Source organism: Osmia lignaria, unplaced genomic scaffold (genome assembly GCF_051020975.1).
Source record: "Osmia lignaria lignaria isolate PbOS001 unplaced genomic scaffold, iyOsmLign1 scaffold0035, whole genome shotgun sequence".
Classification (NCBI taxonomy): Eukaryota; Metazoa; Arthropoda; class Insecta; order Hymenoptera; family Megachilidae; genus Osmia; species Osmia lignaria.
Genome location: NW_027478176.1, coordinates 36,018 through 63,784, shown reverse-complemented (window position 1 = coordinate 63,784; position 27,767 = coordinate 36,018). Strand labels below are relative to the sequence as shown.

At 41.2% G+C, this 27,767-nt stretch overlaps 1 protein-coding gene and 3 long non-coding RNA genes across 7 annotated transcripts; 2 read left to right on the top strand and 2 right to left on the bottom strand.

The window, feature by feature from the left end:
- The first annotated feature begins 1,198 nt into the window (after window positions 1–1,198).
- Window positions 1,199–9,122, top strand: LOC117611395 (uncharacterized). The gene is made up of 3 exons (XM_076693091.1): window positions 1,199–2,971; window positions 3,039–6,225; window positions 9,091–9,122. The coding sequence occupies exons 1-3, from the start codon at window positions 1,199–1,201 to the stop codon at window positions 9,120–9,122; spliced, it is 4,992 nt and encodes a 1,663-aa protein (XP_076549206.1).
- A 1,640-nt stretch (window positions 9,123–10,762) lies between these two features.
- On the bottom strand, window positions 10,763–12,740 carry LOC117611474 (uncharacterized). The gene is made up of 3 exons (XR_013064053.1): window positions 12,153–12,740; window positions 11,923–12,079; window positions 10,763–11,814 (listed from the first exon to the last, which is right to left on the bottom strand). It is a non-coding gene; the product is annotated as an uncharacterized LOC117611474 (long non-coding RNA).
- Window positions 12,741–12,952: 212 nt separating this feature from the next.
- On the top strand, window positions 12,953–15,793 carry LOC143306709 (uncharacterized). 4 transcript variants are annotated; one of them, XR_013064049.1, is made up of 3 exons: window positions 12,953–13,392; window positions 14,273–14,491; window positions 15,030–15,793. It is a non-coding gene; the product is annotated as an uncharacterized LOC143306709 (long non-coding RNA). The 4 variants fall into 4 exon arrangements; XR_013064050.1 differs by having other exon boundaries at window positions 12,953–13,389; window positions 14,273–15,793; XR_013064051.1 differs by lacking the exon at window positions 12,953–13,392 and adding an exon at window positions 13,443–13,692 and having other exon boundaries at window positions 14,273–15,793.
- Window positions 15,794–19,158: 3,365 nt separating this feature from the next.
- On the bottom strand, window positions 19,159–20,572 carry LOC117611131 (uncharacterized). The gene is made up of 4 exons (XR_004583081.2): window positions 20,217–20,572; window positions 19,715–20,132; window positions 19,373–19,647; window positions 19,159–19,300 (listed from the first exon to the last, which is right to left on the bottom strand). It is a non-coding gene; the product is annotated as an uncharacterized LOC117611131 (long non-coding RNA).
- Between the last annotated feature and the right edge of the window lie 7,195 nt (window positions 20,573–27,767).

Below are 27,767 nucleotides of genomic sequence, written 5' to 3'. Positions count from 1 at the left end.
GAGTGAAGAAGAACACCGAAGGACCTACCGTGACTCGGGCCCGAGGCACGGAAATAAATATGAGAAATTGTTTAATATTATTAAAACGGTTTATATGGCTATAAAAAGACACAAAGAGTGTGCCGAGACTGTCTTTTAGTCAATTTACTCCCAGGAAATACAGTTTCCATGGCGATTTTTAGACGTTTTCAGCTACTTCAACATTTCTTGGCACCCTACGGATTTTAATAGGTACTTCGGTGAGCGTTGGTAAGCTAATTCTGACGCCACGTGCGCGGCAGAAGTGCGCGATGCTCGTATACTTACAGCATGTTGACGATAATATGTCGCGGTACGGTAGTGGGCGATATACTGGTCGCGAAAATTTTCTCACCGGAATTCGAAAAATATATTTTCGGGGTCCTGGGTGACCCAGGGGGTCATTTTGACCCATGGGGTCCTGGGGACCCCCAGGGTCTTGAAGACCCCAGGGGGGACCTAGCGACCCCATGACGTCACTATGACGCAGTGCGCAGAAAAGAGTGCGCGATGAATTTCGAAAATCTCGCCATGGGTCGATTTATAACTTTCCATGGGACCTAAAGACCCCAGTGGGTTTCTTGATACCCCTTGACGTCACTGTGACGTAATGCGCGGCGAGGTGTGCGCACTGGATCTCCGTAACTACGGCTGTGAAGTGACTTTTGACTTTCCATGGGGCGCCTGCTACCCCGTGGGGTTGTAGAGAACCCGATGTATACCTCGAGTGTTTAAGGGGCTGGGGTCCTGTAACACCCAGCTGAGATGGTCCACAGCCTATAAGGGGCTGGGGCGCTGAAGCACCCAACAAGATGGTTCTCGTCGTACAGGGGCTGGGGTTTCTGAGACCCCAAGTGACGAAACACGGTTTTTATGCGATAGTGATGGGTTTAAACGAACAAATCAAAGTGCGGATGGAAATATGAGAACCGCGCACGATTTCTGAACAATTCCTGACGAGTTCGCGGATTTCGATTGTTCAAGATACTCCCCATCATTCCCGGCTTGTGAAGTGTTACTAAGGTGGTTTTTAACGATTTTATGGCAATATAAGCATGTTTTGAGTTTTTTCGTGTGCTGAGGAAATTGTTGACGGATAGGCTTGTTTCCCGGTATAACGCTTAAGATTAATGGACTGGTATCGGACGGTATTAAATTATGACGACTTGGCTTTGTTAACATGGACTTCTCTAATTATAAATTTAATATGGAACACGTTAAAGAAAGCAAAAAGACTTACGGTGCAGGGGGAATCGGACCCCCCAGTACCGGCGCGGCGGGTAGTTTGTGTGTAGGCTCCCCCGCGTCGTTATCTAGCGACTACACAATACGGGTGGTAGACCGCCAGGCCCCCGTAAAGGTAACAGCTACTGGCGAAGCATCTGCATCCAATCAAGGATCAGCGGATGAAAAGCGTGCGTTTGTGAGAAAGCCGCGCGTGAGCAGAACTCCTCCGAGTATCCACAAGGACAGTGTTTTTAAAGCACCAAGAAAAAGGTTGGAGTCGGTCGACCTGACGGGAGACGAGTCGGAAACAGATGGTGATAGCGATGTAAGTAGAAGACTTGCGCGAGGAAGAAAAATAGGAAAACCCCCTCCACAACAAAGAAAGGAGAGTTTAACCCTGGAGGAAAAGGTTGACGCGAGTTTGGCGGTCCTAGAGAGGGTTCTCAACGTGATTAATGATCACAACGCAGTTTTTGACAATCTGATCCTGAAAAAGGGAGGTGATACAGATTGTGCACTCAGGAGCACGTACGTGTCTTTCAAAGACAACATTAGAGAGGTGATGTTGGCGGTGACTGACCTAAGAATGGCCCACACGGACCACACAAGGAGCGGGAAGAACAGTGATACTTACCAGATGAAGACGAAGACAATGATGACGCCAGGAGGAATGAGTGTTGAACAGCCACCTGAAAAAGAAAAAAAGACAATTGCGACGCAAACAGAAAGTGATGGGAGGGGTGATTTCCCCCCTCTTCCGAATAGACAGAAGAGAAAGGAGATCACCCCCCCCACGGATAATCAGGGGAAGAGGACAAGGTTCTTCAACACACAGAGCGAGACACCTAGAGAGAGGAGACCAGTTGATAGGTACAAAGGTAGAGTACAGGATGTAGGAGAAGACTCCGGAGAGGGGGAATGGGCGGAGATTAGAAGGAGAAGGAGGAAAACTAACCTGGAGGACTCTGATAGGAAGGAAACGGTAACACCGAATAGGAACTCTAGGGGGATAAACGCGAACGAGAGAGGGGGCGGTTCTAAGAATATGCCCAGGAGGGCCGTGAAACCGCAGGCGATCGCGGTTAGGTTTGGAAAAGAGACCTCCTTCGCGGAGGTACTCAAAAAAGTTAAGGGTGTAACTGGTAGGGTCCCTGATGGGGTTAGAAATGTTAAGCAGACCAGGGCAGGGAATCTGCTGATAGAGTTTGCACCTGGGTCTGACCTGGATGAACTAAGGAAAAACTTAGTTGGTAAGCTGGGAGTGAATGTAGAGGTAGCCAAGCTACAAACAATGATGGATGTAGAAATGAGGGGGATAGATCCCTCGGTAGAGAAAGAGGAGGTCCTGGAAGCCATCAGGGCTGAGCTTGGACACGAGGCCAAAGGTGTGAGGGTCAAAGTTCTCCGCACAGACCCAAGAATGAGCAAAGTAGCGGTTGTTGAGGGACCTGCTGCGGACATGCAACGGATTCTGAGGGCGAACAGGATTATGGTTGGATGGACGGTTATTTCTGCGAGAGAGATACCGAGGCTACTTAGGTGTTATAAATGCCATGGTATTGGCCACATAGCGGGTGGCTGCAAGCTCGTTGTGGGAGATGGCGGATTGTGTAGGAAATGTGGGGCTGTAGGACACCACATGAAAGATTGCTCAAACGAGCCAAAGTGTAGGCTCTGTGTGGAAGACGGTCTCGCCGAGAGTCAGACCGGACATGTTGCGGCCTCTGTAAGGTGTCCGAGATACAAGGAGGCGCTTAAAAATAAAAGGCGACCATAATATAAACATTCTCCAGGTGAATCTTAACCACTGTAGACTGGCGCATGACCTGCTAGCTGTCAGTGCAAGGGAGCAGGAAGCGGACATACTGGTGCTGTCCGAACCGTATTTAACGCCAGATAACTGGTTTACGGACTTAACGGGTAGGGCTTCCATCAGCATCACCACCACAGGTATAGCAAAAAGCAGGAAGTTAACGGTCCTGAGCTGTGATAAGGGCTTTGTCTGCATCAATTACAATGATATATGCATAATGAGCGTATATGCCTCCCCCAACGATAGTAGCCAAGCTTTTGAGGCACAACTAGCGTTGATGGAGATGTTTCTAGCTGGTATTAAGGGGACTTTAACCAAGGTCATAGTCGCAGGTGATTTCAACGCTAAATCGCCACTGTGGGGGTCGAAGAAGTGGTGCAGTGGAGGCAGGACTCTGTACCAGTGGTGTAATGGGCTGGGACTGACCCCCACCATAGCAAAAGGAGGTGTTACTTGTGATAGGGGAGGGGGGTCAGTGGTTGACCTCCTTTTCTGTAGCAACGACGCCATGAAACTCCACGTAACATCGGATGTATTGGACATATACACGGCATCGGACCACAGATATATTGTGCAAAAGTTTGGCAGGGCTAAGACGGATTCCATGAGGGAGAAGGACCCGTTTGACCTAGGAAAACCAAAAATTGATGAAGCTGGACTCCTGGAGGAACTTATCCGGAAATACGGTGACGAGTCCTATGACAAGAGAGCTAAAACGGGCACTACGTTGGAGGTAGACAGGTTTATTGAGGACGTGGATAGACTGGTTAACAAGTATACTTCTTATAGAGGCCCTTACAAGGGTAACAAAACACCTGTATACTGGTGGAATGAGGATACAGCTAGATGCAAAAAAGAGGTAAACAAGGCGAGGAGGAGACACACTAGGTTAAGGGCTAAGGGTAATGAGAGAGATATAGAGGAGGCGTATAAGGTATATAAGAAGGCACGGAAAACAATGAAGCGTGCGGTGGAAAAAGCCAAAAAAACTAGTTGGAAAAATATGCTAACGGATATTGACAAGGATATATGGGGGAAACCGTACAAGGTGGTCACATGGAAACTGAAGGGAAAGGGTAGTAAGCCAGATATACTAAGTGCCGAAGAAGTAGGGTCAGTGGTAAAGAAATTATTTATCCTGTCCCCTCCGAGGCCGGATACACCTGAAAAAAACACTGAAATAGTGGTTAGAACTGTTGAAAATGAAGATGAAGTTATATACTTACCTGATGAACGCGGATGTACTGTAGCACCTGAAAAAGAAAATAACAATGATAAGAATGGAGAGAGAAGAGGTACGGGATACTTACCTGGGGGACTGAGAGAGATACCTGAAAGAGAAACAGAAAGTAGAGAGAGAGAAATTAATGTGGAAGAAGAACTGCCAGATGTACCTGTACCTGTACCTGTCACGCTTGAGCACCGAAGAGTGGGAGGGATTACCCCCGAAGAGATTACCTCAGTGGTTAGATGTCTACCAGTTAATAAAGCGCCTGGGCCTGATAGGATGCCTACGTCAATAGCAAAAAAATTCAGCCTGAGAGCGGCTAGGTGGCTAGCGTATATTTATAACACCTGTTATGCTAGAGGATATTGGCCAAGGTCGTGGAAGACCGGACGTTTGGTCCTATTACCTAAAGGGAAGGCGACAAGAGCAGATGAGAGGGCATATAGGCCCCTCTCGGTAATCTCCTGCCTGGCGAAAATACTGGAAAAACTTGTTAAGACGCGTATCTTAAGAGAATTAGAAAATAATGACTTGGCCGATAATCAATATGGCTTTAGGAAAGGTCGCTCAACGCTCGACGCAATGGACAAAGTGGATGGCATCTGGCAAAAGGCCCGCAAAGATGGAAGGCACTGCCTCCTGATCCTGTTGGATGTAAAAAATGCATTTAACACGATCAGGTGGGACAGTGTCATTAGGTGCTTAGAGGAAAGAGGATTTGCACCAGAGCTTGTTAACCTGATAAGAAGCTACCTGGATGAAAGGTGGATAGTCTATGATGCGGCGGAGGGGGAACTCAATTTCCAGGTGTTTGGGGGGGTTCCACAGGGCTCCGTCATCGGCCCAATTCTGTGGAACTTGGTATACGACGGCTTACTGAGGGTGAGACTGCGCAGAGATGTGCACCTGGTGGCGTATGCGGATGACATTGGTATTGTCATCGTTGATGTCGATTTGGCTAGAATGGTGCATGTAGCACAGGAGACCATCAAAGACCTGGGGGTATGGTACAAGAGTGAGGGGCTGAGTCTGGCGCACCATAAGACGGAAGCCATTTTGTTGACGGGAAGGAAGGTAGTGGGTGGCCTTAGCGTGATATGTGGGGATGCGGAGATCAGAACTGCACGTACGGCACGGTATCTGGGCCTTATACTGGGCATGAACCATGGTTTTAAGAGTCATATTGAAACCGCCTGTAGCAGGGCTCTTAAATATGCAGGTGTGTTGGCTCACCTGATGCCCAACCTTGGTGGTGCAGGAAACCTGGCCCGGAGGCTGTTCTATAGAGTAGTAGAGTCGGTGATACTCTACGCGGCCCCGCTATGGGTTGGGGGTCTGGATTTTAGAACAAATTGCAAGTTGTTGTATAGCACACAGCGTACCGCGCTGCTAAGGGTAGCGCAAGCCTATAGAACAACATCATGGGATGCACTCTGTGTAATAACAGGACAGATACCCATCGACCTGCTGGTGAAGGAAAGAGCACGCATTTACGAGAAAAGGAAGGAAAATAGGGAACTCAGTATTGAGGAGATCGTCAGGATCAAGAAAGAAGAGAGGGAGGTGACAATGGATACCTGGGAGAGCAGATGGACAGCGTCGACGAAGGGTAGGTGGACCTTCCAACTGATTCCCAACATAAGGGAGTGGGTTACATGGGGACCAAAGGTTCTGAGCTACCATGTGACCCAAGTTTTAACGGGTCATGGGTGTTTTGGGTCGTATCTATTGAGGATTGGCAAACAAGAAAACGCATGCTGTTGGTTCTGTGAGGGACACGAAGATAATCCAGAACATTTTCTACTTCATTGTAGTCGCTGGAGGGAAAAAAGAGCAACAATGAATGCCACCATAGGTGAAAATCTAGGTGTTGGAAACTTCATCAGGCTATTTGGTGACAGCAGAAGTAGAGAACAGATAATCATGTTTGCAACCAGCTGTATGAGAGAGAAAGAGAAATATGAGAGGGATAGAGAAAAAGAGAGGAGAGCGCAAGGCAATCCCAATGATATGCCCACCCAAGTAATAGATATTACATAAACGAGGAGATTCTAGTCAGAGCGCCCTATACACGCCTATTTTATGTTACTGAGTGCTTGTTTATAAGTATTTACGTATTTTACTTATTTATTTAATAGTAATTATTGCTATGCAATCCGATTTTTATGAGATTTTTATTGGACAGACGCAACTATGTGCAGTATTTTTATTTTAGTTTAAATCTGACAAAGGGCACTTTAGCTCGACTATCGTTTTACCCCTGGAGTATGGTCATGCATACTTTTATAAGCTGACGAATTTTAAATAGGCGTCTGCATCGCCTCCAGCATTTGTTGACGCCCACTGGGCGTGTCCCGATGGAACAGGGCGTGGCCCATCGGATGGAGCAAGAGATACAGAAGAAGTGCCGAGAGAAGTATAAGCTGCTCCAAAGGTTTAGTGCACCATTTGACCCCCCCCCCTCGAAGTAATGCTATAGATCACTAGATCGCGGCTTTTCCGGGGGTTGGCAGGGAGGAGGCCGGAAACATGAACGAGAAATCGAGGTGGGTTTTTTAGTGGGTATACCAGTGTCTGGGAGTCCCACAGTACCGGGCATCTAACACCGTAGCCCGGTCTGCATAAATGCATTTTTCCCACCTCGTTAAAACGAAAAAAAAAAAAAAAAAAAAAAAAGGGTTAGGGTTAGGGTTAGGGTTCGGGTTAGGGTTAGGGTTAGGGTTAGGGTTAGGGTTAGGGTTAGGGTTAGGGTTAGGTTAGGGTTAGGTTAGGGTCCCGCTCGACGCGTCGAGGAGAGCGGACGTGTTTCGTGGTCGCTCCGTGGTTAGTTTCGCAACGCGGTGAAAAGCGGCTTATTTATTCGCGTTTTTTGTTAAATAGTGTTTATTAAGTGTTCGGGAGTGCTATTGTTGTGTTTGGTGATTAAATAATGTGTTAATTTATTGTTAAATAACGAAAATGTGATGTGCGTGTTACGCGGCATTTCCACGTGTGTTCCCGGTATTCGTGGCGTTAATTATGAACATTAGACATTATTTACGGATAATTTTGATTAATCGGGAACGTTTCGCATTAAAATTCCGCGTTTTTTGCGACTTTTTTCGACTAAATTAATGAAGACAACGCATGCAAGATCAGACAGGATTGACAGGTTTTCGAAATGGCCGCTGTGGTTGGACAAGGATAGTCAACCTGCACGCGCGGCCCGGGCCTTGAATAGAAGAGGACAGACGATGGGAAATTAGGTCAACGGTTTGGTGACGTATTATTTTATTCCTTTATTCTGATTTTATTCTGATCTTATTCTGATTTTATTCTGATCTATTTGTTTTCCGTTGATTGCGTCGGTTTATTAAGTGAATTGTGTAAAATGTGTAGAGTGCATTGATATTTTCAATATTTTTTCGATATTCCATCGTTATGTGTGTGTATTATTAATAATTATTATTAATATTAATTTACTTTATGGTTGCATGTGTTTGACTGGCCCGTTATTCCGCTGTACTATTTAATTTAATTTATCTAATTTATTATTTATCGACACATTCGATTAATCGATTCGATTGTTCGATTATTCTATTGTTCGGTGTTCCCGGTTTTACATATTTATTCATCGTATTTTGTTCTTTTTTCTTCTTTTCTTTTCTTATTTTATTACTCATCATTATTTTCTACTACCATTTTAACGCGTTCAAATTTCATTCATTTTATTTTATGTTCCGCTTATCGTTTATAGTGTTTTATATTTTATTTACTTTTCCTTCGCTGATTATACTTACATATTGATATTTCACATTATCTTGTGCTACCTTGCGTTTGTTCATTTATTTTATATTTATTTTATATTATTTTATATTATTTTATTTTATTCACTATGGTACAGTGGGGTAGTGTGCCTTGATGATTTATGCAACTTGCGTTATATTCTTATTTGTTTTATTCGTTTTACCCATTCATTACCGTAATATCATTTTATCCCATTCTTGTCTTTTATTTATTCATTTATTAGTTATTTATTTTTTATTTATTTGCAACAGTATATTTGTGTGATTAATAAACCTGCGCAATTTACGTCCCTTGCGTGATTTAATTGCGTGATTTAATTGTTCAATTTATTTATTTATTTATTTATTTATTTATTTATTTATTTATTTATCGTCTTATCGTATTTGCCGTTTTATCTGGTTAATATCGTTGTCTGACGTGTTAATGGTTTACGCGGTTTACATTGCTGTCTTGTCTTATTTATTTCATTATCCACCGTATTCTATATTATTTATTTTACTTTGCCATCTGCATTCATATTTCATATTTTATGGTCATACTATTTCATGTCCTCGCGTCAGTACGGGTATTGCATTTATTTCATTTTACGGAGTTTGCTTGTCACCCGGTTGTTCGGCCTATTGTTTTGTTCAGTTCGGTTCATTTATTTATTCTGCTTTTCTATTCTACATTTTTATCGATTCATATCCGTGGTACAACGCATTTAACATGTTTAATGGTTACGTGGTTTACGCGATTACGCGGTTTACTTTCCTTGTTTTCCTTGTTCTCTTTGTTCTCTTGATTTGATTTGATTTGATTTTCGATTATCTTCGTATTTATCCTATTTTTATTTCATTTCCCTATTCCTTTAGTGTGATTTGCATATTTCATCTTGATCTTTTATTCACGACGATGCAGCGGTGTCACGTGCTTGGATAGATTAAGTTGATTAAATGGATGACTAAATTGGACAATTCGGGTTGTGTTATCGAGTTATTGTGTTATTTTGTGTTATTCTTAATGGTTTCTCTTTCAGCTCCAGTTTTGATTAGTTTATTTCAGATCTAATGTGTTTGTTTAATGGTGTGGTGCGATGAGTGATTGCTTTGACTGCTTTGTGCTTTTGGTGTAAATTGTTTTGTGTAGTTTACTTGGTGGGTGGCTGCTCTTACCTTCCTTTCCTTTCCTTTACTTACTTATAATACTGTATTACATTCACGCTTTTCACGCTCTCTTGGTTTCATTCGCGCCTTCACTCACGTCTTCACCTTCTTTACCTTTAAATCTTTCATTTCATTTCCTTTTCCTTAATCGTCCCATTCATTCATTCATTCATTACTCATTGACTTATTCATCCATTCCGATCAATTAAAGTCAAACTTGATGGGCATGATATGATTGACTTATTTTACTTTAGTTACTTCTATGATGATGAGTGGTTTTGTCCATCCAAATGCTTTGATTGTGCATGGCTTGTTACAACCTTATCATTTAAGTATCTTTATTCACTTGTTTACCTATTTACTTACTTATTTATTGTCAGTCTATACACTTGTATAGTGTCTATCGAATCACGCAGTTTATATTTGATTTGATTCATTGGTCGCTGTAGCTACTTTATTATTATGATGGGTCATTCAATGGTCAGTTCTATTTGCATTTGCGTTGGCATAATCATTTATCATTTACCATTTACCATTTACCACTATTTACCACTATTTACCACTATTCATAATTTAGTTTATAACCTTTGGTGAGGAAATAGAATGTTGTAGCTAATAATCTTTACGGTTACGATTATATTTCATTGAGTTCACTTCTTGTATCTTGTATCTTGTATGTTGTAGTCTATTTTAGTATATTCCATCTTGTTATATTATATTACATTACATTACATGACACTATCTACATTATGTTGGTTACAGCCTTCACTTTATATTCTATGCCTTATTATTATCTTGTTATTTACCTCATTCTTCTTTATTATCTTTAATTGATTATCTCGCTGTTCAGTCGCTCATTCTTTCATTCTCTCATTGTTTACTCATCCTGACACATCCCTGCTTTTGTTCTCACCCACGCCTACCTTCTCTATTTCCTTAATCTTTAACTTCCTTAATCGTTCCACTCACTCATTCATTCATTATTCATCTGCTCACTCATTCTGATCAATTAAGGTTATCGTATATGGTATGATTTATTTTACCCTATTTTACTTATTTTAATTAAGTTTTGCTATCTCTACGATGACAAGTGGTTCTGCCCATCCAAATGTTTGATCGTGCGTGAATTTTATTATAACACTATCATTCAAGTACTCTTATTTATTAAGTACTTATTTATCTTATTTGGTTCATCTCATTTTATTCCTATTTCAGTTTATACACTGGTATGGTGTTTATTGGGCTGCGTAATTTACATTTGACTTCATTGCTGCTTTAGCTACCCTATTTGATATGTCATCCAATAATCAGTCCTATCTGCATTTGCATTGGCATGTTCATTTACCATTATAAGTTATAATTTATAATTTATAATTCAGTTTATAACCTATTTGGTGAGGAAATGGAGTGTTGTAGCTAATAATAATAATCTCTACGGTTATATTTTAGTGAGTTCACTTCTTGTATGTTGTATGTTGTATTCTATTTTAGTATATTCCATTTTGTTCTACATTAGATTACATTACATTACATTACATTCTTTACATTATGCTGATCACAGCCTAGACCTTATATTTTATGCTTTATTTATCTGGAGTATCTTATCCTTCTTTAATATCTTTAATTGACTATCTCACTGTTTAGTCGTTCTTTCATTCTCTCATTGTTTATTCGCTCTGACATTCCTGCTTTCCTGCTTTCATTTATGCCTTCTTACCTTCTTTATTTTCCTTAATCTTTAATTTCTTTAATCATTCCTCCAACTTATTCATCAATCATTATTCATTATTCACGCACTCATTCGCTCTGACCAATTAAGGTTAAAGCTAATGAATATGATTTATGATTTATTTACTCTATTTACATTAATCAAGTTTGCTCTCTCTACGATGATGAGTGGTTTTGTCCATCCGAATGCTTGAGATGCTTGAAATGCTTTGATTGTGCGTGATTTTATTATAGTCTTATCATTTAAATACCACTACTCTTATCTATTCGCTTATCTATTTATTCTTTTTTATGTTATTTCTTTTATTCTTTAGTTTATACACCGATACAGTGTTTGAACTACGTACTCTATACCTCATTTCATTTATTTGTTGTTTAGCTACTCTATTTGATTTTTCATTCAATAATTAGTTCTATTTTAGTCCTATTTGCAACTGTATGGACACGATCACTTATCTTTGGCCATTTGCCATTTATCGTTTACAATCTAACTTATAATTCACTCTGGTAAAATAGAGCATTGCAGCTAATAATCTTTACGATTATAGTTATTGAGTTCACGTCCTGTATTTTGTATTTTGTATTCAGTTTATTACTGTATTCTGTTCTACATTATATTGCATTACTTATATTACAGTGCACTACACTACAATATTTACATTAGGTTGGCCACGGCCTCCACTTTATACTTTATGCTTATTATTATTATTTACCTCATTATTTACTTCATTCTTCTTTAATATCTTTAATCGATTTCATTGTTCAGTCGTTCATTTCATGCTGTCATTGTTCATTTTGAGTTAAATTGAATCAAGGTAACTGTTAAGATTTAAGATTTAGTTTATTCTGACCCATTATGGTACAAGGTTCTGTAAATGGTATTAATATTAATATAATTACGGTTTGTTTGCATATGATTATCCTACATATATTTTTCTATATTTAATTTATTTGCGCCACGTATCACTGTTTACTACCATCATTTATCTTATTTTATTTCTTGTCACCTCTATCCTTGGACATTCCTCGGGCATTCTGACATTATGATATTCTTCTCTGGTATTCTTTAATTTAATTTATTCGAGCCGCTTCTCTTCAATAATAGTATAGCTCTTTGATGACAGGGTGCTGTTCCTGTAGGAATTAATATTCATGTTATTGACTTGTGCTACTCTTGTTTAAATTTATTATGCGTTACTATAATTACCTTGTTTGTTTCTTTCTTTTCTTGTCTTTTATATTTCCTTTCTGCTAGTACCTGCTGCCTTGGTTGCTTGGATTCTACTTTGGTTTCATTTATTTATTAATTGACTGGGTGCTGCTTGATTGGTCTTACGGGATTTTCCTGACTATATGCGTCATTTGGCGTTGTCGGATGGTTATATATGATTCCGATTCTGTTTAGGTTGAATGGTCATTCGTTTATGTATTCGGCCTCTCGTTCTGTGGCGGTTTCTTTGTTTCGTTGTTCTGCGTAGTTTCCTGCGGCGCGATAGGCAGTAACATGATGCGTCCTGCAATCTGCGGATCTTATTCGGGTTGAATTCATTTCTCTCATTTCATTCCATCTTTATCATTGTTTATACTCAATGTTTACTTCATCCGACACTATAGCAAATGTATGATTTATGTATCTGATTTATATATCTGTATATTTATGTATGTATATATTTGTATGTATGTTCGATTTATGATTTATATATTTATAAATTTATAAGAGATAAGTGATGGCCGAGGTATTGTTTAACTGATTTATTTTTGATTTTAATCCGTCTGGGGTTCTATCTGTTACATAACAAATCCAGAGGTGAGATGCATTTAGTTGCAGTTTGAATTTCAAGATGGCGGACCTGTAGTCTATGGTTACTATTTAGTTCGGTAGCTCGACACTGCGCCACGTGTCGCTGCTTATCTAACCTGACTCGGTTCCCTATCTCGTGTGCAGTATCCATTGGCTGTGTTTGTTAATTCCTCTCGTACACGTACCGGGTATTTGGATGGAATGGGAGGGAAGGAACTACCATTTTACCTCAACTTCAAAGTTCAATTTTCCAACATATTACAAGTGTTGTTCTTTATCGCGAACATAGCATGGTGGGTTGTGTTACTCATATACTTTATTATCTAACATGCTATCTGATAATTAATCGGGATCATGAATTGAACGGGAGGTAAAACTCCGGATTTAAATTCCGAATGGCGGACGGTCTAGTCTATGGTGCAGTAGTTCGTTGGTTCGCCGCTTTGTCGCTGCTTGTCGGGACTGATTCGGTTTCCGATCTTCCTCGTTGTAGTACTCACTAACCATGTTGGCTACTTCCGCTTCTCCTTGTGCCACGTACCTGCTGAACCTGCTGAATGTGAAGGAGTCACATTGATTGTTGATTACACCAAATGAACAAATGATTAAACCAGAATTTAATCTCGATTGTTAAATGTTAAACGTTGTAATATTATACTATTTTGTTTTGTTTTCGTTAACTCTGCCGGCCTGCCGGCGTGTGTAGTGTGTGTGACGCGTGTAACCTGTTGCTTTTTCTGGTGCGTTGTGTGGTGTACGAGATTATATTTTGTTAATTGTCGTCCTCGGGTATTATATTGCTAACTGTTAATTTGATTTAAATCGCTCATATTTGCATTTAATTTGCATTTATTGATTTATATCGTATCCGGTTATTATTGCTGGCACTCACGCAATGCAGTGTTTTGTGCCTCCAATTCACTGTTAATTGGGAGCTTGACTGGAGGTATGGCAGATTGGGACGACTGGCGATCGGTGTTCTCGTGCCTAGATTCTTAATTATTTATATTTTTATTTTTTATTACTCTTCTTAATTATCCTTCTTAATTGTTCTAACCGGTTATTTATACAATATGTTCTCTTATCGACAAATTTGCTTAACTGGTTGGATTCGGTGTTTGCTATCCCATTAGTTAGTTAATTACCTACTCATTAGTTAATTACCTACTCAAGGCAGCAGAATATTGCATGGTTTCGATGCCGGTGTTTCAGTCTCGGTTTCCTGAAAGGGATACCTTGGCTATCCTGGTTATTATGGTCTCCTAATTTCGTTGCATAACATCCTTGCCGTTTCTAAGCCATTTGGTAACGTGGATTTAACTTATACCTTTCCACATTAACCTATTCATTGATGAAATCAGAGTCTGAGTGTGTCCTTTGCCCCTCTTCTCCTCGTGGTCAGGGAATGGCTACTCTAATTGTAATATTGAAGTTGGAGTTTGATTCTGGAATTGATGATTGATTATTTATTTATTTATTTATAATTATTTATTTATTTCATTCATTTATTTATTTATTTATTTTAGGCTGCTCAATGGCTGCGCTGTGTTGCTGCATATTACACGGTGCAGCCTTCCTGTTACTCTATCCGTTGTCCGTTATTTGTTGGCGATCCATATTATGGCGCGGTATCATTGCCATGTGGTCGTAGGGAATTCAATGGGTATCGGTATCTGTATTTGTATTCGGATCTGGACTGTCCTGCAAATCACAGAGGTTATGTAGAGCCGGATTTGCACACTATGGTACAGTGCTCTTCACTCGCTTATGCACTAATTATGCTGTTATTGCGGTACAGTACAATATTACAACATCTATCTTACAGTATTTCAATCTTAGAATTAATTTATATAATTGCATCTAATCCAATTTAGTTCATGAGCTCCATATGTTGTACCTGGGTGTATTCGGATCCTATTATTTAATAATGGGCAATTAATTTTCTGGTGTTTGGGACCCTGGGGGAATTTAAACTGGAATTCATTCACGAATGCTTTACTTCATATCAACTGACGGGATACATTGGTTTCAGAATTCAAATTTCAATCAATATCAATTACAATACATTGAAATATTATTTCGTATAATTCTCTTGTACAATATCCTTGCCATCTTAGGTATTCTTTTGGTAACGCTGATTCAATTTCAACTTTAACTTTAACTTATTTTATCTTGTTCTTATTCTTCAGGTAATGGAAATGGAGTTTGAACTTAGTTGGTTAGGGAGCGGCTACTCTAACTGTAATGTAATATAAGAAGTTGATTCTGGAATTTGTATTTTAGGTCGCTTAATGGCTACGCTGTGCTGTGCATCTAACATGGCACAGCCTTCCTGCTGCTCTATCCGTTATTCGTCGGCGATCCGTATTATTGTGCGGTATCATCGCCATGCGGGTTTAAGGAGTTGATGGATGTCAGTATTTGTATCTGTATTCGTATCTGGATCTAGATTGTCCTGCAGATTACAAAGTTATGTAGAGTCGGATTTGTGCACTGTGGTACAGCGCTCTCCACTCACTTAATGCACTAATTATGCTGTTGTTACGGTACAGTACAATATTTACAATATCTATTTTATAGTATTTCAACTTCAATCTTATAATTAATTTATATAACTGCATTTGATTCAATTTAGTCCGTGAGCTCTATATGTTGTACCAGGGTGTATCCGGATCCTATTATTTAATCACGGTCAATTAATTTCCTGGTGTTTGGAACCTCGGGGAACTTAGATTGGAATTCATTCGCTAATGTTCTACTTCATATCAATTGTTGGAATACATTGGTCTCAAAATCCAATTTCATTTAATATTAATTACAGTATATTGAAATATTATTTTGTATAATTTTCTTGTACAACATCCTTGCCACTTTAATTATTCGTTTGGTGACGCTGATTCAATTTCAATTCAACTTTAAATTTAACTTATTTTATCTTAGTCTTATTCTTCAGGTAATGGAATTGGAGTTTGAACTTGTTTGGTTAGGGAGTGGTTACTCTAATTGTAATGTAATATAAGAAGTTGATTCTGGAATTGTTTTTTTTTTTTTTTTATTGTATTTTAGGATGCTTAATGGTTACGCTGTGCTGTGCATCTAACATGGCACAGCTTCCTGCTGCTCTATCTGTATTTTGTCGATGACCCGTATTATTGAGCGGTATCATTGCAGGCCTAAGGAATTTGATGGATGTCTGTGTCTGTATCTGTATCTGGATCTGGATCATCGTGCTGCAGATTACGGAGGTTACGTAGAGTCGGGTGTGCGCACTGTGGTACGGCGCTCTCCGCTCACTTAATGCACTAATTAATGCGCTAATTATGTTGTTGCTACGGCACGGTATAATGTCTACAATATCTACAATATTTATCTTACAGTACTTTAATACTTTAATCTTTCAATCTTATAATTAATTTATATAATTGCATTTGATTCGATTCAACTCAGTTTGGTCCGTGAGCTCCATGTGTTGCACCGGGGTGTATCCGGATCCTATTATGTATCTGCGGTCAATTAACTTCCTGGTGCTTGGGGCTCTGGGGAAAGCTGGATTGGAATTCATTCACTAATGTTTACTTCACACCAACTGTCGGGATACATTGATACATTGATTTATGATTTAACTCCATCCAAGTTAATCACAACATATTGAAATATTATTTCTGTATAATTTGCTGGTTTTATATCCTTGTCATGTAATTATTCTTCTGGGGACGCTGATTTAACTTCAGCTTTAACTTTAACTTATTTCTATTTATTATTTCATTTTATTTTATTCTTCAGGTGATAAATTAGAGTCTGAATCTGTCTGGTCAGGGAATGGTTACTCTCATTGTAATATAAGAAGCTTGATTCTGAAATTTATATTTTAGTTCCTTATACTTTTGGTTCCTTAATGGCTGCGATGTGTCGCTGCATATTACACGGCGCAGCCTCCCCGTCGCTCTATTATTTACTGGTGGTTCGCATTGCACGGTATCAGGGCCATGTGATCTTGAGGAATTCAATGGGTATCTATATCTGTATCTGTATCTGTATCTGGATCTGGATCTGGTTGTCCTGCGGATTACAGAAGTTATGTAGAGTCGGATTTGCGCACTGTGGTACAGCGCTCTCCACTCACTTAATGCACTAATTATGCTGTTGTTACGGTACAGTACAATATTTACAATATCTATTTTATAGTATTTCAACTTCAATCTTATAATTAATTTATATAACTGCATTTGATTCAATGTAGTCCGTGAGCTCTATATGTTGTACCAGGGTGTATCCGGGTCCTATTATTTAATCACGGTCAATTAATTTCCTGGTGTTTGGAACCTTGGGGAACTTAGATTGGAATTCATTCGCTAATGTTCTACTTCATATCAATTGTTGGAATACATTGGTTTCAAAATCCAATTTCATTTCATATTAATTACAGTATATTGAAATATTATTTTGTATAATTTTCTTGTACAACATCCTTGCCACTTTAATTATTCGTTTGGTGACGCTGATTCAATTTCAATTCAACTTTAAATTTAACTTATTTTATCTTATTCTTATTCTTCAGGTAATGGAATTGGAGTTTGAACTTGTTTGGCTAGTGGGTGGCTACTCTAATTGTAATGTAATGTAAGAAGAAGTTGATTCTGGAATCGTATTTTAGGATGCTTAATGGTTACGCTGTGCTGTGCATCTAACATGGCACAGCTTCCTGCTGCCCTATCCGTATTTTTGCCGGTGATCCGTATTATTGAGCGGTATCATTGCGGGCCTAAGGAATTTGATGGATGTTTGTATCTGTATCTGGATTTGGATCATCGTGCTGCAGATTACAGAGGTTACGTAGAGACGGGTGTGCGCACTATGGTACGGCGCTCTCCACTCGCTTAATGCACTAATTAATGCACTAATTATGCTGTTGCTACGGTACGGTACTATGTCTACAATATCTACAATATTTATCTTACAGTATTTCAATCTCATAATTAAATTATATAACTGCATTTGATTCAATTTAGTCCGTGAGCTCTATATGTTGTACCAGGGTATATCCGGACCATATTATTCAACCATGGTCAAATAATTTCCTGGTGCTTGGAACCTCGGGGGAATTTAGACTGGAATTTATTCACTAATGTTTTACTTCATATCAATTGCTGGAATACATTGGCCCTAAAATCCAACTTCACTCAATATTAATTACAATCTATTGAAATATTATTCTGTATAATTTTCTTGTACAACATCCCTGCCATTTAATTATTCTTGCCATTTTAATTATTCTTCTGGTGACGCTGATTCAATTTCAATCTCAACTTTAAATTTAACTTATTTTATTTTACCCTATTCTTATTCTTATTCGTTAGGTAATGGAATCGGAGCTTGATCTTGTTTGGTTAAGGAGCGGCTACTCTAATTGTAATGTAATATAAGAAGTTGATTCTGGAATTTATTTATATATATATATTTTAGGTGGCTTAATGGTTACGCTGAGCTATGCATCCTACATGGCACAGCTTCCTGCTGCTCTATCTATTTATTTACCGATGATCCGTATTATTGCGCGCCATTGCCATGCAGGCTTAATGAATTCGATGGGCATCTGGATCTGGATCTGGATCTGGATCATTACGCTGCAGATTGTGGGAGTTATGGAATTACGTAAAATCGGATTGCGCATTGTAGTACTGCGTTTTCCACTCACTTAACGCATTGATAACGCATTCACGCGGTTATGACGGTACAGTACAGTTCAATATTTGTTCGATATTTACTCTACGATACTCGAATCTTATAATTAATATAACTGCATATAAGGGCATTTGATTGAAGTTACTCTGTGAGCTCAATATGTTGTACCGGGGTGAATCCGGATCCCATTATTTACCTACGGGCAATTGATTTCTTGATGTTGGGACTCTGGGGGAGCTTAGACTGGAATTCACCCACTAATGTTTTATTCCACACCGATCTTCAGAACACATTGGTTTCAAACTCAGTTTCACCTAATATTAATTACAATATATTGATATATTATTCTCTCAATTATTTTATTTACTCCAATCCTCTAAACCCTACGACTTCGCTGCTGGCGCGTTTTCAATATCAGTCTTCTCACTCGCAGCTCGCAGTTCGGCTGGGTCGATGGGCGGTCGCTGATTGTACTTTTCTTACTGCTTATCCTGGTTTTGGTTGTTGGCCTATTTGGTTTTGGTCTTGGTTTCCTTCGTACTGAAGATGTTTCATCCACGCAAATGCCTTCGTGGTATGTGCTTACAACAATCCTATTATGAATACGTTGGCGTATTGGCCATTACATTGCTTATCTCTGTTATTAAGTCTTAGCTATGGTGCGGTGTCCGACTGAGTCGTGCGGCAGGCAACTGACCCAGCCAATCTGCTGCTTCAGTTATTACTGGCTGCTTATTATTTCGGTATATCGCTCGATGGCCAGCCTATTTCTTGAGGCATTTGGGTGGGAAGAACCGTCAACGAACTACAGCTTTGAATTGGCTTTAAATCCACGTTGCAGTAAGGAAGTGGTAACCTCGACTATTAGACTCCTGTGGAATTCTTATTTAACTTAGTACATGTCTATTCACTGTTTAACTCATATTCTGGCACATCATACTCACATTATGCGTGCATTGCATTGGGTGCACTTGCTGCGCATTATGCTGGCAAACGCATTCACGTCTATTCTATACTTCGCGTTTGCGTTTATCACTACCCTCTCCCTCTCTTTCTTAATTGGCACGGAATGGGTTTTGCAATATCATGCTCACATTTGCTTGGTTCATCGCGGACATTGGCTGTGGTGGCTGGCGGTCATAGTTATTATCGATTACATTTCCTTTCCTTTTCTTTCCTTTCCATCTTATATTTTATGGTATTCTACGCTTTAGACGGCCTACTAGTTCAATTTATTTCAATTCAATTTATTAGTTTAATGGATGGATTGAGATGGGCAACGTTACCTGAAGGGATGTGACGCCCTTAGGGTGGGATTGAATACTAATAGACGACATTAATATTGACATTGACATTCTTGACCATGAGCGCTGGCAGACGATTTTGCCTTGATGGGTGGTGGGGTTGTATCACTGAACTGATAGGGCAACACCTTCCTCTATGTTGGACCATGCAGAGGCGGGTGCATCTGTGTATGGTTGTGATTTAGATACGAGTCTGGATCCAATTGTGGATCTAAGACTTGTGGATTATTCATTGCCTGGTTCGAGTCATCTAACGCTTATCCATTGATCTGGCTGATGGTGGCTTTAGTTTGCGGTGAGCTCCCGTTCTGTTGGCGCCAGTTGAGAGTGGATCCCGGTTGACGGCTCGGGGATCGGATTTCATCCGACATGATCCGATATTACTGATGTCCTGTCTTATCTATGGCGGAAATGGATTATGCTACTCAATTGCTTATGCTACTCATATACTTTTACTTATTTATTTATTTACTCACTTACTTACTTATTTACTTATCTGCGTATTACCCATCTGTGTTCATCTTATGTTATCTCGCTTTATCCTGCACGATATGTTATTTATACATCTGCAAACTGGCCGGCATGAGCGGATGACTGTCCATTCGCTTGATTCGTGCTGCTAACTGCCGCTAGTCTGCCTATTTTGGCTCAATGCTTGCCTATCACACATATCCACCCGTATCCACTTTATTTATTATCTTATACTTAATTTAATTGTTTCAATTCATTTGACTTAATTTAACTGTTCTCTGCCTGGTTGGGTGATGGTTGCCCTCGGCTTGCACTGTGTTGCGGACGGCTTGTATCGCCTCGCGGAGGGATTTGTTGGTTAATACTATCTCTGTTAGATGGTGCCACGTCTCCTTCCTGCGGGGCTGCGGCCGGCTGGATGGCTGGGATGTCGTGCATATGCGCCTGGTGGCGGGATCAGGTGACTGTTTGCCGTTGATGTTTGATTATGAGGGCTCTCATAGATGGCTCTGTAAGCTCGCTGCATGCTCCGTGTTCCATGTTTCTCTGTCATATTGGGCACCTGTGCGGGCGCATGAGGGGGGGCTGTACCTGTCTGGCACTCGTTGGTTGCGCTACAGTTTGTAACTATAATTATACATTGCTTATTTCTACATATTATATGCAATGATGATGGGTCCCCTCCAATTCCATCTCGGTTTTGTTGCAAGTACTTGGGTTGCTATGTTGCTGCTTATTCAAATGGCAGTTTAACCGTATGCTTGCTCGCTTCAAATATATCTCTGATTTTAATCCGATCTCTGATTTAATCTGATTAGTCTCAACTTGCTTTCGATCTCAGCCCGGGATGCTACTTTGGCTCGGTGCTGAGCCGGCTATATGCCGAGCTAATTCACTTACAATTTCTTTCTTTCTTTCCCTTCTCTTCTTATAGGAATTATCCCCGTGACTGAAATTGTATTGCCTCTGGGTTTCTCCTCTCTGTTCTTACATTATTAGGCTTGGGTGGTGTGCTACCTCTGAGAACTTCCCCTCCCCCTTTTTCTCTTCCTCCTTTCTCTTCTCTGCCCCTTCTCTGTTCTCTGGTCTCCTTCTCCTTCTCTTTCTCTCTTATCTTTCATAGTTTCTTTTGCTGTTAATACACCTGTTGTGGCTACGGAAGGGGCAATTTCATTCTCATCTCTATCTTGTTAGGATTGGGATGTATTTGATATTCGACCCCTGGTCTTTGATTGAGGTTGATTTGGCGTCGAGCTGGGCTAACACCGAGAGGTGATGGCGTACAACATCGCTTCCTGTTGCGCAGATGCTTGCATTACCCGTTATGGGATTATATATCGTTTGTTTACACTGAAACTGCGGTCTCGTACTCTTGCTGTGTTTCTCCTCCGCCATAACTCAACGCTCTCGAGAGCCTTATCTCGGGCCACTTGACTCGTTAATCCCGCGGCGTGTGACCGGCTCAGGGTTGTGGATCCTGGGTCGAACTTGTTTTAAATGATGCGGCTATCGATATGGCTTTGTCGGGGAATGGGATTGAATTCTGTTCATCGGTATTTATCTTGACTTCAGCCATTAGGCGGTTTATTGGTTTCAATCTCAATTTATATTTATATCTATATTTATGGCCTGTTTAACTTGGAGGACTTGGACTAGGTCTATTTAAATTCTGCACGGGTAACCTGCGAGGTTCACACGATGCGGTGCTTCGGGTGACGATGCGGTGCTGCGGGTGACGACTGACAAATGTCTGGATTCTCGTTCTGCCTTGCTTTGTTTCGTACTCGTCCCACTTGTATCTTGAATTAATCCTATTCTCGCCCGGTCGCTGATCTATTCTGTTCCCTCCTTCTGTCTGCATGCTGATGCAAGGATTGAAGGGGTGCGCGACAGTACTGTTTATATCCTGAGCAATTCTTCACGGGCCATTTTCAGTTTCAGGCGGTTGCGCCTGCTTACATTTGCATCTATCTCAAATTAACCTTACGTTCGCTCTATCTTCCGTTTCTTAACTCTCAACTGCTGCTATATTTTTGCTATATTTTTGCTATTTACAATGCTTCATCCTCAGCCACGTGGGGCGCATCTGGCGGTGCGCCTTTATGGCTGATACCTGCCTGATTCGTTATACTCTTGCTTACTGCGTCCAGGTATTTGTGTCTTTAACGCCGCATTATTTTCCAGATCCTCCGACTGCCTGCTGGTCGTCTCTTACTCACTGCCCTATTTATTTCAAATACCTGTCTATCTCCCCTATTTGTTTTGTGGTCTCTGGGCGGGTTGACGCCTGGTCGGCTGAATTTGTGGCATTGTCACCCGTGGCCGTCCTGGGTCGCCGCCCTTCGATAAGGCCGTCATCGCTGTCTTCGTGTTACAATTGTCATTAACTTATCTATTTGCTAAATCGCTATTGCGGATAGCGTCGCTTGACACCTTCCTTATTGCCTCATTCCATCTTGTATTTACTTCTGCGTTACTTTATTGTATACATGACGGGAGGTCTGAATCTATCAACCTGACCTGATTCATTTCTTTTACCCAGTATTTTGCTCCCAGTGACCCTGGTTCAGGGCTCGATTCCTGTAACAATTTCATATTGGAAATGGAAATTCGAAGTCCAGTTACGACGGAATTTCGAAATTACGCTTAACTTCAGGTTCCCGGATCTCCAGGTTGGGAGTGCTATGGTTCAGAGTTTATAATTAATTTTAGCTACTTCGGCACTATACCCAGGCCTACATTATCCTTTTGACAGCGCCATACTATGTGTGCCTTGAATTGGCATTCCCCGCTTGTGCTCATACGTGCCCATAGATGCTTGCTTTATCGCTACTTATCGAATTGGTTATGATATTAATTCGACTCTGGCCGTGGTTTATGCTGGCTGCTTATACCTCTATCTAATTCTGATCTACAATAGTATTCTTAGTCGGTTTAACTTCGATTTAATTCTCACCCTGCTCTGGATTCTGACGGGAAGGCGATCCCGGCTCCGGTTTCAATTCCGGCGCTTGTACTGTTTGATGGTTAACATGATCTTGGTTTCGGTTATGTTCTGATCCCAGTTATGCTGTGGGGTCGATTGCAATTGGGACTCTGATGCATCAGTTTCGAGTTTGACCTTGACCCTGACTTGATCTTGATCCTAATTATTTTACTTTATTTTGATTCTTATTTAATTGCTTAAGATTGCATCTCGTTGTCTTAATGACAACCTTGACTTGATTACTCTATTAGCTACGACCCATAACCCATTACAATTATCTGGCCACCACTCTATATTTTTGGCCTGTCGCGTTTATCTGCTTATTATTTTATTTTATTTTGATTGTTTATTTTATTGTGTCTATTTATTTTGTACTATGAGATAGTAATTACGTATTCAACAATCCGGTTTACCCAGGTTATCCAGTCCCATCTAATGTCTCAACGTTCAGGTCGGAACCCTAGCGTTTATGACCCTGAATTTGGAAATTGAATCCCAGTATCCAAATTCCGTGGTTAAATTAGATTTAGGGGTTGGAAGTGCTAAGATTTGGAATCCTAATCCTATTCCAGGATTCGGTGTTTATCGCCTCGCTCTCATGCTTCCGCGCTCCTGACTTTTATACTATGTGTTAGCTAATGATTTATGTTTGCAACTTGACTGGCTATTCTCGTGTGACCGAGCATTCGTGTTGTACTGCTTATTTGACTTTCCTTCGATCCTAATTCTGATTACGACTTATGATTCTGCCTCGGCTCCCCTGTTGGTCAGACTTTACCTACATTGAACTACTCTAATCACTATATTGATTCAATTTATTTCAATCGAGTTGATCGGACTCTGTTCTATTCTGATACTCATTTATCTTATCTGAATTTATCTGATTATGGATTTGGTTGCTCCCCGTGCTGATCGCGATCTCGGTTTCCATCCCGACTCCGATTGTGATTTCAATCCTGATCTCGCTTCCGGGATGAACTTTGGCTTCAATTCTGATTTCAATCTGGCTTCAATCTCGATTTTGATATTGATTCTGGTTTTGACTTTATCTTGATCTTGATCTCGGTTGATCTTGAATCTGACTGTGGCTTTGATCTTATTCTGGTTGATTCTGATAACGATTCTGGCCTATCCCTGTTCAATTCTTACTCTGACTCTCCTTTCATTTACCCTATTTTAGTTCATTTTGTCTTCTTATTTATTTTATTTATCTTATCTATTTTATTTATTCATTTAAATTCTCATTCAACTACTTAGTTAATTTAATTTGGCTACATCTGGACTAGTCTATTTTAATCCAGCGGTTTTATGCTATTTTCCCTATGTTTTCTGTGGGCTATCGCAGTGTTGTTTCTAGCTGTGGCGTGATGCAGCTTGCGCGCTTGTACTGTACGCGGTCATGATGCGCTGGTTTGCTCTGCGTTCTGCCTCTGTCTTTGCGTTTTCTCCTCCTATTGATATGATTCGCTTGTCCTGCGTGGCACTAACCTTCTTGCTGGTTCTCTTCTTCTCCCCCCCCTCCCCACCTTGCCTTAATTTAATCTTGTTCTGCCATCCCTTAGCAGGCTAGCTGTCTTCATTGGACAGCTGTCTTCATTGGACAGTAATTCGCACCAGTTTTGATGGACTCGGGGTGTTGCATCTCGTTGGCACTCTGATCCGGTCTGATTCGATTCGGTCTTGATCTCAACTTCGATTTCGGCTCCTGCCCGATTTCTACCTTGGTTTTGATTATCGCACTCTGATTTGAAGCCGATCGGATGATTCTTGCTCTGAATTGATGTTGCTGTTCTCGTTCCTTGTTATCTCTCGACCTACTACAATTCTGATCTTAACTGTTACATTTAATTACACTTTAATCACATTCTAATCTTAATTACGTCTGCTTTTCGCCTTATTGATTGTTTGGCCGGTACATTCATTCACTATTTGCTGAGTTACTATATTTACTTATTTAAATGCCTTTGTCGGTACTAGGGTGCCGGACCGGCTACCTACGGTTATGATAGGGGATTGATATATGGTTCGCGAGGTGGGGGCTTGAGCTGTGCTTTGGCTGGGCTTACTCGCAGGCGGTGGATACCGTGAGCGGTGGGAGGTGGGCGGTGACATGGAATCGGGAGGGGAGTTGCGCTCACACGGCCTATTGATGCCTCGGGGTGGGGAGGACTCCGGTCTTGATCCGGCGTACTCATGGCCGGATGCGTAGTCGATAAGTTGAAAGGCTGCGCCGCGTATCGATACTGCTGTAACGGGTTACTAATGGTAGTTGCTTAAACGGACATATAACGGGTTTCGTGCGTTTTTGTGCATGCGGGTTTTAGGGGTGCACGCTTACCTCCCAAGTGCTGTAATCAGCTGGCCTGCTCAAGAAATTACTAGACATTGCGTGTGTTGTGGGTGTTTTCTGCTCAGGGTTTGCCGCTTGAACCAACTTCGCCATTATTTTGCCATTATTCGGTACCGGCATCAATTGGCGTTGACATTGCATTTTGACGTTTTGACATTTGACATTAGGCTATTTTATATCCTATATTCTACTCGGTCATCTCACTCCGCAGCTGTGCTGGACTTGCGCGACTGTGTGACTATTCTTTTACGCACTGTGGGTGTACTAAGTATTAGCAGGTCGTGCGGTTATACTGCTCAATTTATTGATTAATTAGCTCGTTGTTCGGTTTACGCTGCCGATCTTTAATCAATATGGCAAGTTCAGGGGATGACAGAGTGAACGAAGTGAACCTGGTCGAAGGACTTAACGAGATTTTTGACATTGAATGGTCAGAATCTGGTAGTGGCAGTGACCCGGGCATCCGGAAAGGGAATGGGTCACCGGCTCCTTTGCCCATGTCTTCTCGGCCCGACTCTCGTGCCAACAAAGGCACCGATAAAGGGAATAATAGAGGCGCAGGGGAGACTAAGAAACACAGGGCCACCGGTATTGGAGGCAACGTAGTAAACAAAGGAGAAAATAAAGAGGTCCACGATGCCCCTCCACGTGATATTATTCTTACTCCTCCTACTGTAATTCTCTCGACGACGGCCTCGGCTTCTCCTGGTCCACCCGCTATCGGCCCGGGAAAGAAAAAGGGAAGAATCCTTGGCCCGGTCATCACAAGGTGTGATGTGCTGCGCCCTCCACGCGCTGAGGGGGCTGCTGCTCGGAGCATCGCACCTGTCCGTGGTGTCACACCCGCCCTAGCAGGAAATCGTTTGAGCAATCTAGTTGGATTAAAAGGGAAACAAAAACAGCAACAACAACAACAACAACAACAACAGCCAAGGTTATCCTTGTCTACATTAAGAAGGCTCAAGACTCTGTCAGAATGCTCGGTGATCGGGGCTACGGCGTCGCCATCGTCATCTGCGACGACATCAGTGTCCTCGTCTGTGCGGGTGTCTACAGCGACTAATAGGCCCGGAGCTGCTCTGATTTCTGGAGGTTCAGGGACCTTGGGATCTAGGACTTCCATGGCCCCGAGACCCGCGGTGAACCCGGCCGCTCCTTCGACCTCGGCGGCCGGCCTCAGCCCTGTTCACTACATTGAGATCCTGGACGATGACTTCGAGGATGATTTCGACATGTCTTCGTTGCGAGGAAATAGACCCTCGAGCTCTGGAGACGGTGCGAGTGCCAAACTGCTTGCAGTTGAATCAGTTGTGAGTGCGGCGGGTGCTTTGGTTGGTGGTCGTGGTCGGGAGTGCGGCCACGCTCATGATAAGGAGGGCGATAAAAATAAAAATAAAATTAAAATTAGAAACAATGAACACGATGACAATGGTAGGGGAAATAATGGGAACAGGAATAGGAATAGCAATAAAAATGACAACAATAATAATAACAGCGATAATATTATTAATTGCGCTAATACCGGCGAAATTGACGGGAATGTTAATATTAGTATTCATAATGTGATCAAGGAAGGGGTAATGGGTGATAATGCGGGCGATAATGTGGCTAACGTTAATGTTATTCGGCGGGATAGTGTGAATACGATTGAAAGTGAAAGAGAAAGCGGAAATAATAAGGTTGTTGGGGCTGAGCCTGTACGGCCTGTACAGGTGGGTGAGCCCCATAAAATTGCTGAACAATCTGGGGATGCGGGGCGCAAGACAGTGGTGCGGGTCACGCGCAGGGATAAGGGTGTCGGTCATGGCTACGTCGAGACGGTGCGTACAATCAAGAATAACGTCGGCACCTGCATTGGAGAAAATAGCGTAGAGGGTATCTGTCGGGCCAAGGACGGAGCGATTTTATTTACCTTCGCACCTGGCAAGAGGCATCTTGCATCGGAATTCATCAGCAGGATCGAAACAAGGCTTGGACGTTGCTGGAAAGCTTCCTTTAAACATAGATTCGTTGCAATGGAAATTTTTGAAATTGATCCGACGATGGAAACGGAGGAGGTATTGTCCGTCGTTAGAAACGCGGTAGGCGTCAGAGACGATGACTGCTCTGTCATACGACTTTTGAACGCTGGGCTTGATCGTGATGGTAGAATTCGAGTCAAATTTTTATGTGAAGAGGCCCTCGCACAGCGAGTTCTTGATTTGAAAGGGCTGCGGATTGGATGGAGT

Bases quoted from the DNA above. Each gene is read 5' to 3' on its own strand.
- LOC117611395 (XM_076693091.1), top strand. From the start codon at position 1,199: ATGGACTTCTCTAATTATAAATTTAATATGGAACACGTTAAAGAAAGC. The intron at 2,972-3,038 runs GTAAGGTGTCCG...AACATTCTCCAG, and splicing joins CCGGACATGTTGCGGCCTCT to GTGAATCTTAACCACTGTAG. The intron at 6,226-9,090 runs GTATGAGAGAGA...TTTCTCTTTCAG, and splicing joins AATCATGTTTGCAACCAGCT to CTCCAGTTTTGATTAGTTTA.